General features: G+C 32.4%; 1 protein-coding gene across 1 annotated transcript; it reads left to right on the forward strand.

Moving 5' to 3' along the window:
- Positions 1–283: 283 nt before the first annotated feature.
- LOC143547742 (homeobox-leucine zipper protein ATHB-15-like) lies at positions 284–12,640 on the forward strand. The gene is made up of 18 exons (XM_077039093.1): positions 284–508; positions 629–848; positions 1,643–1,787; positions 2,332–2,432; positions 2,523–2,613; positions 3,402–3,497; positions 3,575–3,688; positions 4,150–4,233; positions 5,639–5,794; positions 6,662–6,736; positions 6,827–7,129; positions 8,133–8,318; positions 8,992–9,072; positions 9,171–9,305; positions 10,443–10,765; positions 11,597–11,702; positions 11,776–11,925; positions 12,290–12,640. The coding sequence occupies exons 2-18, from the start codon at positions 643–645 to the stop codon at positions 12,434–12,436; spliced, it is 2,499 nt and encodes an 832-aa protein (XP_076895208.1). The 5' UTR covers positions 284–508; positions 629–642; the 3' UTR covers positions 12,437–12,640.
- The last annotated feature ends 889 nt before the right edge of the window (positions 12,641–13,529 follow it).

Genomic DNA, 13,529 nt, shown 5'->3' on the forward strand with positions numbered 1-13,529 from the left:
CATGTTATCCCTATAATTATACTAGTTACATAACTTTTACTGAAACACATTAAAATCCGTGCATCAAATAAAGTCATACCATACAAACCGTGCATAACTTTTGCATAATTATACAGACTTGTATAATAATCTTATTTCTATTTCTTTTTTTCTTTTTTTATGAATAATGAGAATTTCCCATTTAAAATAGATATTATATTATATATTATTAAAGTTAATAAATATTGATTTAACAGTTTTGACATGGATGGAAAGCAAGCAAAACGAGGTAACAGCAAATAACAAATCCAAATAGTCTTTCCATAAATTGAGACCACTTTAACCACTCCCTTTACTCTTTTTAGCACCAGGATCTTCCTTAAATTCTCCTTTCTTTCTTCTAATAAATCCAACTCCATACTCACATCAGATTCAACACTCACCAAATCAACATCATGATGATGATGTATCACAGGTTACAACCCACCTTTTAAACCCTTCTTGCCTTTCAAATCATCACAATCCAAAGGTCTGTAACTCTTCTTTAATATAAAAAAGATTCAATTTTTATTATAAAGATTGTTTTTTTATTATAAAGTTTGTGTCTTTATTGGTTTCTGAAAAGGGGGTTTGATTGTTTTGCTGTTAGTAATATTAATAATAATGGCAATGCCTAAGGATGATAAGGGGGTGATGACGGATAATGGCAAGTATGTTCGGTACACACCTGAGCAGATTGAAGCACTTGAAAAGGTGTATCATGAATGCCCGAAACCGAGTTCTCTTCGTCGTCAGCAGCTGGTTCGTGAATGCCCAATTCTGTCCAATATTGAGCCCAAACAGATCAAAGTTTGGTTTCAGAATCGAAGGTAAGTGTTCAAAGTTTATACACTTTTAGGGGTTTTCATTGTGGTTTGGAAATTTGGTTATGTTCATTGTTAAGTGATCGATATGACTAGAAAAGATTGTGTTTATGAAATTATTGTTGAGATTTTGGTTATGGTTGCTTGTTAGAAACAAAGGCATGCAATGAAATGAAAAAAAGTTTTATTATTTTTGTTTCTTGGAGTGGCTTAATGTGATATGAGTTTCTTTTTAGTTTGTTGGTGGTCCAATTTTTGGTTCTTTAAATTATTCTTTGATAATAAAAAAAAAGATTGTATTTTGTCGCTAATGCCCTATGCGGTTGAACATTGAGCCCAAATAAATCAAAGTTTAATTTTTGTTTCTTGATGATTTGTGATATCATATGTGTTGTGGGTTTTGATTATGGTTCCTTGTTGGATCAAAATTAGTCTGCTTTCATTGTTTCATGATCAAAAATCATAAGACTAAAAAAACTGTCTTTTTTGGTACTATGAAATGTTTGTTGTGATCTGTGACATGTTTTGTGGATTTTGATTGTGGTATACATAAAAAAAAAGTTATATTATTTTTGTTTCTTGGAGTGATTTTAATGTGATAACTTGTGATATGTGTTGTGGGCTTTGTTTTTACTCAAACTTTTTGTTCTTTGATCGAAAAAGACTGTCTACATGTTTCTTTAATAAATTAATTTAAAAAAATATTGTTTTTTTAAAGTGAAGTTAGAATGATATGTCTGCTTTGATCTGTAACTGATGATGTGTGTTTTCCATTTGGTGTTTTCCTTTTATATTTTTAGGTGCAGAGAAAAACAAAGGAAAGAATCTTCACGTATGCATAGTGTGAACCGAAAGCTTTCAGCTATGAACAAGCTATTAATAGAAGAAAACGAAAGATTGCAAAAACAAGTGTCACAACACCTTGTGTGTTGCGGTCGGCCAAATGTCAGTATTTTTATATATGTGGTGTTTGGATGTGTATCCGGAAAGTGATTATATATAGTTCCCATAATTTATTTAATTAGCCCTAAAATAATTAGCTTTAAAGGTGGCAATTTGATCGGGTTCAGATTGGTTAGGTAAAACTTGTTGTACTTCTAATCTTCTAACTCACAGTTATATATCCAAATGCTAAACAGCCCGTTTATTAAACATGTTATGTGTGCCGACCCGTTTACAACTGAACCCTAGATCGTTAAGTTTTATGCCGTGTTCAATAAAAGCACAACCAAACACTATGTTTATTACATTTAATAAACTGATTTTGATTATTCATGATCAAATGATCACTTTCAAAATGCACATTTATTAACTTGAAGTAAGAAAAATTGATTATTAATAAGGTGTCAGTACAGTCATCTATACCATTCTTTAAATGGCAATATCATGATCATCATCTTCTAAATACCCATCCAAACACCCTTTAATGAATAATGTAGTAACATTATTTGTGTTTTTGTGTATAATGTGTCTGGTGTTTATATTGCAGAATGCACTTGCTACTAATGACACTAGTTGTGAGTCGGTTGTGACAAATGGTCAACGCCGATTGACACCTCAGCGCCCACCACGGGATGCTAGTCCTGCAGGGTTAGTTAAAGAATAATTCTTGCTCTAATTATTTTTTATGAACATATAACTGATTTTATTATTTTTATTTATTTTTTTAATGTTTTGCAGACTTTTGTCCATTGCAGAAGAAACTTTAGCAGAATTTCTTCCGAAGGCAACTGGAACCGCTATTGAGTGGGTCCAAATGCCCGGAATGAAGGTGATACCACAACATTAGTTGCTTATTTGAATTTTTTTTAACTAACATGTGATTAAATGTGACAAGATTGACGGTTTGTGTAATGGGTCAAGATGGATTTGGGTCACAATGAGCATCTTTTTTTGTTAGTTTCAAACGGTTGGACTGGCGTGAAGCTCTCTGTCCAACATTTTTAAATAATATTATTTTTGGAAAAAGTTATTTATGGGTTTTATGCAATAAAAATACACCGTGACGGCTTTCTTGTAAGCCCTTGTTTTATATACGTTCGGCCCATTAAGAAGTAAAATTGAACCAACAAGCTTTGCGTGTTTATAACTTTATATAAGTATATAACACGTGTTTGTTCATGTGATATGAAAACATACTAGATATGTTATAGGAAAAGATGAGGAAAAACACACTTTGAAGGAGAAAATATTATAATTACCGAATTGCCATTTAACACACATTTAATTGTCATTTTTTGTATGTTTGAAAAATCTTGGAATATCAAAATCATGCAAAAAGTATGAAGTATCTTATATTTGTTTCTTTGTGTCCAACAAGTTGCAAAATTGTTTAGATTTTCCTCGTGATCTTGTTTTTTGTAACATTAATGGAAATGATGACGAAATCCAGCATGGCGTAATATATGCGTGTGCACATTGATGATGTGGCAATCTTTTCGGTTTCAGTTAATTAGTTGAAACTGGAAGAATTGGGTTTATAACTTCATATTTCAAGGACTTCAAATTTTTTTGTACACGTGTAATTTTGACTTTTCTGTTGTCTATGTGGACTTGCAGCCTGGTCCGGATTCCATTGGAATCATTTCTGTTGCTCATGGTTGCAATGGTGTGGCAGCACGAGCATGTGGTTTGGTTTCTCTCGAGCCTACAAGGGTTAGTAACGTCATTTTCTAGTTTGTCATTCAATGATTATATAGTCACAGATTTTGACTTTGACTTTCGTGTTTCAGGTTGCTGAAATCATCAAGGATCGCCCCTCGTGGTATCGTGATTGTCGAGTTGTTAATGTTCTCAATGTACTACCTACTGGGACTGGTGGAACCATTGAGATCCTATACATGCAGGCAATAACTTTTCTTAGTAGTTTCAAGTTTCGATTCGTTGACTTTACGAATGGGTTGTTTTGGATTTTGTTGCTAGCTCAAACTTGCCAATTCAATATAGTTTATCTGAAAATGAAACATGACCAATGGGTTGAACATGTCAAATTAAAAATTTAGCTAAAGGGGAAACATGACCTATGGTTTTAACAGGTCAAAATACTAATTTAGCTAAAAGGAAAATGTGACCAATGGGTTGACCAAGTCAAACATGTTGACTTCCGCTCAAAACCTGTTTTAACACATGCATTGAGATCCTAAATCGTAATTAACACATAATATAATTAGTACTATTTTTTTCTTAAATCGTAATTAACACATAATAATTAGTTTTTTATGTAAAAAACTAAAAAGGAAAAAACAATCCATTGTATACCAGTTTTTGCCTTCACATGATCTCATTTACTTTATAATTGTTTTTGTAGCTTTATGCTCCAACAACTTTGGCCGCGGCTCGTGACTTTTTGTTGTTACGCTATACAACTGTTACTCAAGATGGCAGTTTAGTGGTACGTTTATTATTTTTGATTTATGATTTCCTATTTTGTTTTTCTTTTCCGTATATATCTATAATATATATAAACGAAAACATAAAAATCCTACGTGTCGCGATGTGGTCGCTCCCCCTTTTTTTGGAGTCACCAGATTTGCTTGATTTTTAAATGGAGGCTTCTCATGCATTTGACCCGAATTCATGGGTATGGGTTTTACCAAACCCAGATATTCCTTAAACGGGTTATAACATCTCATTAAATTAAAAATTATTCTCACCAAATTATTGATGTAAAATCCTATAAAATAGGATATACTAAAATTAATATTTTATTTATTTTAAAAAGATATATATATTATTTAAATTAAAAAACCAATTTTATAGTAAAAAAAATAATCGGGTCTTGGGTCTCATCAAACCATAAGTATATTATTAACTTTCATAAATATTATTTATAATTAAAAAACCAATTTTATAGTAAAAGAAATAAAGGGTCTTGGGTCTTATCAAAACCATATAGTTTTTACATCGGGTTATAACATCTCATTTATTTATGAAACAATTTATCACCAAACCATTAGTATATTATTAACTTTCATACAATAAAAAAATATAAATTCAAAAAATAAATACATATTAGAACAAATAATATAAAACAACCCCCGTAATACGGGGGATAAAAACTAGTAATATATATAAACGAAGACATAAAAATCCTACGTGTCGCGATGTGGTCGCTCCCCCTTTTTTTGGAGTCACCAGATTTGTTTGATTTTTAAATGGAGGCTTCTCATGCATTTGACCCGAATTCATGGGTATGGGTCTTATCAAACCCAGATATTCCTTAAACGGGTTATAACATCTCATTAAATTAAATATTATTCTCACCAAATTATTGATGTAAAAACCCTATAAAATAGGATATAATAAAAATTAATATCTTATTTATTTTAAAAAAGATATATATATATATATATATAGGATGAGTATATATATATATTATTTAAATTAAAAAACCAATTTGATAGTAAAGAAAATAAACGGGTCTTGGGTCTCATCAAACCATAAGTATATTATTAACTTTCATAAATATTATTTAGAATTAAAAAATCAATTTTATATTAAAAAAAAATAAACGGGTCCTTGGGTCTCATCAAAACTATATAGCTTTCAAACCGGGTTATAACATCTAATTTATTTGTGAAACAATTTATCATCAAACCATAAGTATATTATTAACTTTCATACAATATACAAATATGAATTCAAAAAATAAATAAATATTAGAACAAACAATATAAAACAACCCCCGTAATACGGGGGATAAAAACTAGTATATATATATATATGTGTGTGTGTGTGTGTGTGTCAGTGTGTGTGTGTGTGTATTATGAGCATTTATTTTCTTGTTATGTGGTTAGCTTTGTGAAAGATCACTACCAAACATCCAAAATGGTCCGTGCATACCGCTGGTTGCAAACTTTGTGCGGGCCGAAATGCTGCCTAGTGGGTACTTAATTAAACCATGTGAAGGTGGTGGTTCAGTTATTTATATTGTGGATCATATGGATTTAGAGGTAAATTGTATTATTAATTTACTATATGGCTTCAGTTGGGCTAGGGCTGTAAACAAGCCGAGCCAGGTCTGGCTTGGGCTTGGCTCGGCTCGGCTCAGCTTGTTTATCTTAACGAGTTGAAATGTTGAGCTCAAGTTCAGCTCTTAAAAAGCTCGAGCCGGCTCGTAGAGCCAGAATTTTCTATTTAAAAAAATAACTTAATTTCATATTTATACACATATTGAAATTTTGAAATATATAAAAGGGAAAAAAATGTTTTTAATTTACACATAATGCATAATTAATAAACTACAAATTTTATGACTTATATATGTTAGTTTGGGTTAAAATTTATGCATACTAAAATTTATGCAAGCCTACGAGCCAGCTAAACGTGCTTAACGGGCGAGCCAACCAGTAGAGCTTACCTTGGCTCAGCCTTGGATTGTTTACAAACGAGCTTTTTTCAGTGAGTCGCGAACTTATTTGAAAACGGGTCAACCTGCTATAAATATATGATAGCTGAAAAGGAAACGGGTCAAATGGGCTAAAGTATATTCAAGTGTTTACGTTGACCTAATATTAGATCATTTTTTAATTTATTTATTGTGATAATTTTTAAAATATTAAATACTTATGGAAGAACAGAATGGACAAAAGCATGAAGCGACTTGTTTTGCCACTTAAACTATTTACTAGATGTGATAATTTAAGTTCAATTATTTACGAGTGAGTTAGATTTGAGTTGCATTTTATCTCAAACTGTCAAACGGGTCATAGCTAAAAAGGAAACGGGTTCAATGGGTCAATCCGTTTGAAAGTGTTTGTGTCGAGCCAAATCGACTGGTACTCTAAAAGTACTTTATTTTTACTTGTTTTGATATATAGGCATATAGTGTGCCCGAAGTCTTGCGCCCCTTGTACGAATCATCAACCGTGCTTGCTCAAAAAGCGACAATTATGGTATTTGACACATTTAACATATTTCGTAACACTTAATAAAAGAGCGTTTATTAATTATTAGTTATTAACTGAGATCTAATACATTGACAGGCGTTACGCCAGCTGAGACAAATTGCTTTTGAAGTTTTACAATCAGGTGCCCCTAATAATTGGGGCCGAAGGCCCACAGAATTAAGGGCACTTAGTCAGAGGTTGAGCAGGGGTTTTAATGAGGCTCTGAACGGGTTTGCTGATGAGGGATGGTCATTAATGGCTAGTGATGGGGTTGATGATGTCACTGTTCTTGTGAACTCTTTACCTGAAAAACTTATGGGATCTATTCTACCAACTGCCAGCGGTTACTCATCGGCTGCTCATGTCATTTTGTGTGTGAAAGCATCAATGCTTTTACAGGTTAGATACTAGAGGTGACATAACGGGTTTGGGTTAAATATGAATAATGTTTTGGTGGGGGGTCAAAACACTGAAAAATTGACGGGTTGGCAACAAGTCAAAAAAGGGTTTGGGTCAAAACGAGTCATTTTGGTATGATTTGAAACAATCTTTTTTATTTCTAGTTAGAACTAGAGGTGACAAAAACGGATGTCTTGTGTAATGAGTTAAAACGGGTTCGGGTCAAAATGAGTCATTTCTTTTTGTTATGGGTCAAAACAAGTCTTTTTATTTTTTGTATTCTTTGAAAGGTCTCTTTTTGTCTAGGTAGCACTAGAGGTAAGTCAGGTCACAAATATGGACGGCTTGAATAACGAGTTAAAATGGGTTCGGGTCAAAACGAGTCTCTTTTTCGTTACGGGCCAAAAGAAGTCTTTTTTTAATGGTTTGAAACAGTCTTTTTATTGTGTAGGTAGCACTAGAGGTGTCAAAAAGGACGGGTTGTGTAATGAGTTAGATAGTGTGCAGTTCAAAACGAGTCATTTTTCCTTTTGTTACGGGTCAAAACAGTCTTTTGTCTATGTAGCACTAGAGGTAACAAAAATGGATGAGTCGTGTAAAGAGTCAAAGTGGGCTTGGTTCAAAACCAGCAAATAATTTTTTTACGGGTCAAAATGAGTCGATTTTTGGGTGAACCTGAAACACTGTCTAAAACTTGAAACTTTTTTTTTTCTTGTAAATTATAAGTGTGTCAAACATGATTACCAAAATTATTTTATATCAATAACATCCTATTTTTTTTGAATTAATTAGTCACTCGTATGTTTGTTTGGCCTCAATATTTTCTTGTTATTTTGCTTAATGTTACATTTTTCTTGCGTGTTAAATACAATAACATCCTATTTTTTTGAATTAATTAGTCACTCGTATGTTTGTTTGGCCTCAATATTTTCTTGTTATTTTGCTTAATGTTACATTTTTCTCGCGTGTTAGATATAATTACAAAATTTATATGATCTTCCAGGATGTTCCTCCGGCACACCTGCTTCGATTTCTGAGGGAACACCGTTCAGAATGGGCAGATTACAATATTGATGCTTATTCGGCTGCTGCTATTAAACTTGGTCCCTGTAGCTTACCGGGAGGGCAAATTGGTAATTTTGGAGGTCAAGTGATTCTTCCCCTGGCCCACACAATTGAGCATGAAGAGGCAAGTTTAGATCTCTCTTTATTTTCAGCTTCGGACTGATCTTTGTTATTAGTGTGTGTGTGCGCGCGTGCGCGGTGTGTGTGTGTGTGTGTATGTCAATTTCCGGTTTGGGTTTGGTATAAACTGGCTCGGATCAGTTTTGGGTCGAACACGTTTAGCTAAACGGTCGTGTTATTCGTGTTTAGCTAAACTCGGTCGAACCTGATTAGGTGATTTTGCTGGTTGACCAGATTAACCTTATTTTTATATGTGTTTTACGTAACAAATTAAATTTTATGGATATTTTGTGCCAAAATGTAAAACTAAAAAAGAAATTAGCAGTAGATGATATAATCTAATGTAAGTGTTTCACATTTGTGTTTTTTGTTATAAAATTGTAAATTTATACGGGCCGTGTTTGTGTCAGCCCGCGAATATGCATCTCGTGTTCGGTATCACGTGTCTGACACAGTTTTTGGGTTTGGGTTGGACTCGTTAACCCATGAACACAGCCCGTGTATCACCCCTATTAAAACTGCTTCTTGCGTTAATAATCAAATTACGAGTTTTAATAAGCATCTACACATTCTTTACATTTTAAAACATAAAAATATACTTTACATAATCATAAGGTGAACAATTTAATGATTTTTTGTTATGTATTTTGATTTTTATCTCACTTTGGGTTGTTTAGTTGTTGGAGGTTATAAAAATGGAGGGTGTCGCGCATTGTCCCGAAGACGCGTTAGTACCGGGAGAGATGTTTCTCTTACAAGTATGTTTTCATTAATTCTTGGTTTTGTTTTCTAATTTAGTTATACGCAACAAATGATTCAATTTAACGTCTTTTTCTTAATTATTAAATTGTAATAGCTATGCAATGGAATGGATGAGAATGCTGTTGGAATGTGTGCCGAACTCATATTTGCTCCAATTGATGCTTCGTTTGCTGACGATGCACCTCTTTTGCCTTCGGGTTTTCGTATCATTCCTCTTGACCCGATCAAGGTAGCAACATGGGTGGGCTGGTCGAAACGGGTTGGGTAACTGGTCAAATTGGGTAATTAAAAAGATTGGTTGAAACGAGTTGGTTGTCCCTCACAAACCTTTTTTGTCTTATCTTTTTTATAAACTATATAATGTGTGTTAAATGATTACGGAAATAAAAAGATATTTACTTTTTTAGATAACATGGTTTTATGTTTCCATGCATTGTGACTAGTGTAGGGGTGTTCATCTGTTCAGTTTTTGGTTTATTCGTTTTTCTATTTTTATTCAGTCATAACCGAAACGAACCTGATAAAGAAAGTTGATTAACCAAACCGAATAAGAAAGTTGTATATGTGAACCGAACTGAATTAGGATCGGTTATGGTATCGATTAAAAAACCAAATTAACCGATTTCAACTGAATTCTTGCCTTGATTTTGGTTTCTGCTTATATTCTGGAATCTGGACAACAACAAATTCAAATATATTTCTTTTAACATATCCTAAACCGGGGGTTTAAAACCATAATAAAACATACAAAACTGGAAAATAGTATCAAAGGAACTGGTAACCTACCCAAATAACCGAATTCGTTATTTGGTTACGGTTATACCCGAACAGGATAACTGAATAAGAATTTGGTTCTGTTTTTTTGGTTACCATTCGGCTGTTTGTAACCGATTAATAGACACCCCTAGAATCATGTCCGACAGGTGTTAATGTAAATGGGTTGGGCATCGTGTCAAAATAGGTAACTTTCTGGGCGGGCCAAACAGGTCGGAAGAAAGACAAAAATCTTTTGTCCGTTTTTGTAACTAATTAAGGTGTTGAGTATGATTATTACATGTATTATTTTTAAATATGCTAATTTAGTATGTCTATGCACTAATGGGTGATGGGTCGGTCGGGTTGACACACAAACTCACTCACTTTTCTTTTCATAAATAGTTAAGTGTTTAATATACTAACAAAAAAATACCGTTACAATAATAATCTGTTTTTAGAAAACGATTTAAGGAATTCTATGCTTTAAATATACACCATTGACGACTCAGTGACTCACAACCCGTTCGACCCCTGTTCAACCCAATCTAGTCTTTTTGGTGGCATTTTATTTTTTAAAAATTAAATGGCATTTTATTTTTTAAATGTGCAGGGTGGTTCGAGTCCCAACCGCACCCTCGATCTTGCATCTGCTCTCGACATTGGTGGGTCCCGCACAAGAACTTCAAGTAATTATAATGTTGGTAGCGGGAGTGCAAGATCCTTGTTGACAATTGCATTTGAATTTGCTTGTGAGAGCCACATGCAAGAAGCCGTAGCCGCTTTAGCCCGCCAACATGTTCGAACTGTTATAGCTTCTGTGCAGAAGGTTGCGTCGGCTCTATCTTCTAACATGAACTCTAATGGTACCCTTCAGGCACCGTTAGGTACCCCTGAAGCACATATTTTAGCTCGATGGATTTCTCACAGTTATAGGTAAAAATATTTTACCTGTGTCGACACAAAAAAAATATACAACGCATTCAGAAGTGTAAATTGCTGAAATCTACATGTTTCGTATAAAGACGTTAGACGCAATGAGGCGAGCCTGGGCTCAACCCGTTTAACTTAAGAGAGCTCAAGCTCGGCTCGATTGCTACTCTTATTCATTGTTTAACTATTTTGTTTATATACATATACATATATTTTATTTCTAACTTATATATGTGTATAATAATATGTACGTTAATTAGTTAGTTTTATCGTAGTTTTTCAAGCTTGAACTCGGTTTGTTAATTACTTATTAATTATTTAGCTAATTTTTTTACATACATATATTTTGTTTTATATATTTTAAATTATAAATTATATGTAACACAATATACATTTTTTAGTTAGCATTATCATAGTTTTTCAAGCTTGAGCTCGGCCGTTAATTACTTATTAATTATAGTTATTTAACTATTTTATTTATGTGCATAATATTCATTAGTCAGTTAGTTATTTCATATATATAATATTTATTGTTAATTATACATTTAGCATACTAAAGAATAGTAATAGTTATTTAACGATTTTTTTATGTGTTATTTCATATATATAATATTTATTGTTAATTATATGTATTTAGTATACTAAATAAAACTTATTATTATGCAAATAATAGGCTTGACTAGCCAAGGCTCGTTCATTAAATGAGCTCAGATTTTGGGTCCAGCCCGTTTGAACTCAGCTCGAGCAGAGCTTTTTGCAAAAAAATGTAGAAGTTTTAAATTATTTTGTAATGTGTTGATGTCGAGTTTTCATCCATTGTTAATATTGTGTTAGTTTGTACTTGGGTGTGGATTTGCTTAAATCCGGAAGCGGAAGAAGTGAAAACGTTCTGAAATTACTTTGGAACCATTCAGATGCAATCATGTGCTGCTCTCTTAAGGTCGGTTTTTATACAATTTATTTATAAAATGAATCCCGACCCGCTTGTGCTCATAAGAATAATACTCATGCAGTCAATGCCTGTGTTCACTTTTGCAAACCAAGCTGGACTATATATGCTCGAGACAACATTGGTCGCCCTTCAAGACATAAGTTTGGAGAAAGTTCTCGATGAACATGGGCGAAAAGGTCTTTTCACACAATTTGCGCAGATAATGCAACAGGTTTGCTAAACATTTAATATTTTGTCAATATTTTTGTATTAATCTGAATTCGTTTTCAATAATTATCTGTATGTGTAATTATATTTACAGCCATATTTGTTATTTATTTATTTTTAGAATTATGTATAGTAATCTTTAGTTGTATATTACATGATATATATACATTTCAATGCCTTTTAATAGGTTGTATACATTAAATACACATTGACCCGTTACCATTATAGCTTTTTGTTTTTTGTTACAATTTAAATATGAACCATATAAACCCTAACAACCATAAGTTAGATTATTAATATTTTCTAATGATGATTCGTGGTTTACAAAAACTACTTTTACAGCAGTAATATAATTTATTTTGTGGCAGGGTTTCGTGTGTCTTCAAGGGGGAGTGTGTTGTTCCGGAATGGGGCGACCGGTTTCTTATGAGCGAGCGGTGGCATGGAAAGTAGTGAATGAAGAAGCAAATGCTCACTGTCTTGCCTTAATGTTTAATAATTGGTCATTTGTTTAAGGAAGTATGTTAATTATAAATCTATTTATTATGTATGGATGCATGGATGTCTTTTGGGGTTGTTTGTTACTCCTGTCGTATGTAGAACATCATGTATTATGTTTTATTTATTTTGGTTTATAACATTGTTACTTGTTTTGTTTTAAACGAATGCATTGTTGTTCGTTGGTTAGTATTTATTGAAAATTAGCGGTAACTTTCAAATAGCTATCAGTTTGATCTTTTAAAACAAGACTATATTACGGTTTTGTTCTTTAAACATGGTTAAATTCTGGTTTTAATTTCACTCTTTGTTCTTTATATGAATACTAGTTTGAGGTCCGTGTACTACACGAGTAGTTCTTGAAAATACATTAGTTAATAAATAATCACTATACAAGAAACAATAAACCCGTTAAACACTATTAATACATGCGTACAATAGTTTTTAAAATAATTTTAAAGTGAAAGATAATTATAAATATCATATGTTTGAAAAAAAAAGGAAGTAAATATTAAATTAACAAACTTTGAAGCATAAAGTTTAAGAATAATAACTATTATTTTATTATTATAAATTTGTTAACAAGGATAGGCTTGTATGCTTATCATTTATAAACTATAAATTTCAACATTAAGGGTAAAAGTTCCAAGAACGAAAAGCAACTTTTGACACTAAGTTAAAATAAATATGTTACGCTGTTAATGATTGATTTTCACGATTTAAGTGCATTCGAGTTAGGATGGATACCAATTTATATGAAAGTACCTATCTTCTGTGTATATATATTCTCACTTGTGATTATAGAATTTTAAACTACTTAAACACATGACAAACCTTTGGTTATATGAAAACAAATACATATATAGATCATTTAAGACATGTTTACTAGCTAACAATCAACACAAGTTTCATATCTTAACTAAAAAAACATGTGACCAGATCACAAACACAAAGGTTTATCCATAACGAGAAAACACACACAAACCTTGTTGAGATCGAACATAAAATGAATTGAGAGAGAGAGAAATGATTATAAAGAAATATTAAAATCGTAACCAACTAGACTTGATGGCCAAATGAAATAGTGTAGGGTCATGTTTTGTACATTAG

Source organism: Bidens hawaiensis, unplaced genomic scaffold (assembly GCF_021521415.1).
Source record: "Bidens hawaiensis isolate Kalapana, Puna unplaced genomic scaffold, B.hawaiensis_p1.1 tig00014824_1, whole genome shotgun sequence".
Classification (NCBI taxonomy): Eukaryota; Viridiplantae; Streptophyta; class Magnoliopsida; order Asterales; family Asteraceae; genus Bidens; species Bidens hawaiensis.

What these genes read in the sequence shown, in the direction of transcription:
- LOC143547742 (XM_077039093.1), top strand. Translation starts at nt 643, where the DNA reads ATGGCAATGCCTAAGGATGATAAGGGGGTGATGACGGATAATGGCAAG. An exon ending in CTCAAGATGGCAGTTTAGTG is followed by an intron (nt 4,234 to 5,638) that starts GTACGTTTATTA and finishes TTATGTGGTTAG; the next exon opens with CTTTGTGAAAGATCACTACC. An exon ending in AAGCATCAATGCTTTTACAG is followed by an intron (nt 7,130 to 8,132) that starts GTTAGATACTAG and finishes ATGATCTTCCAG; the next exon opens with GATGTTCCTCCGGCACACCT.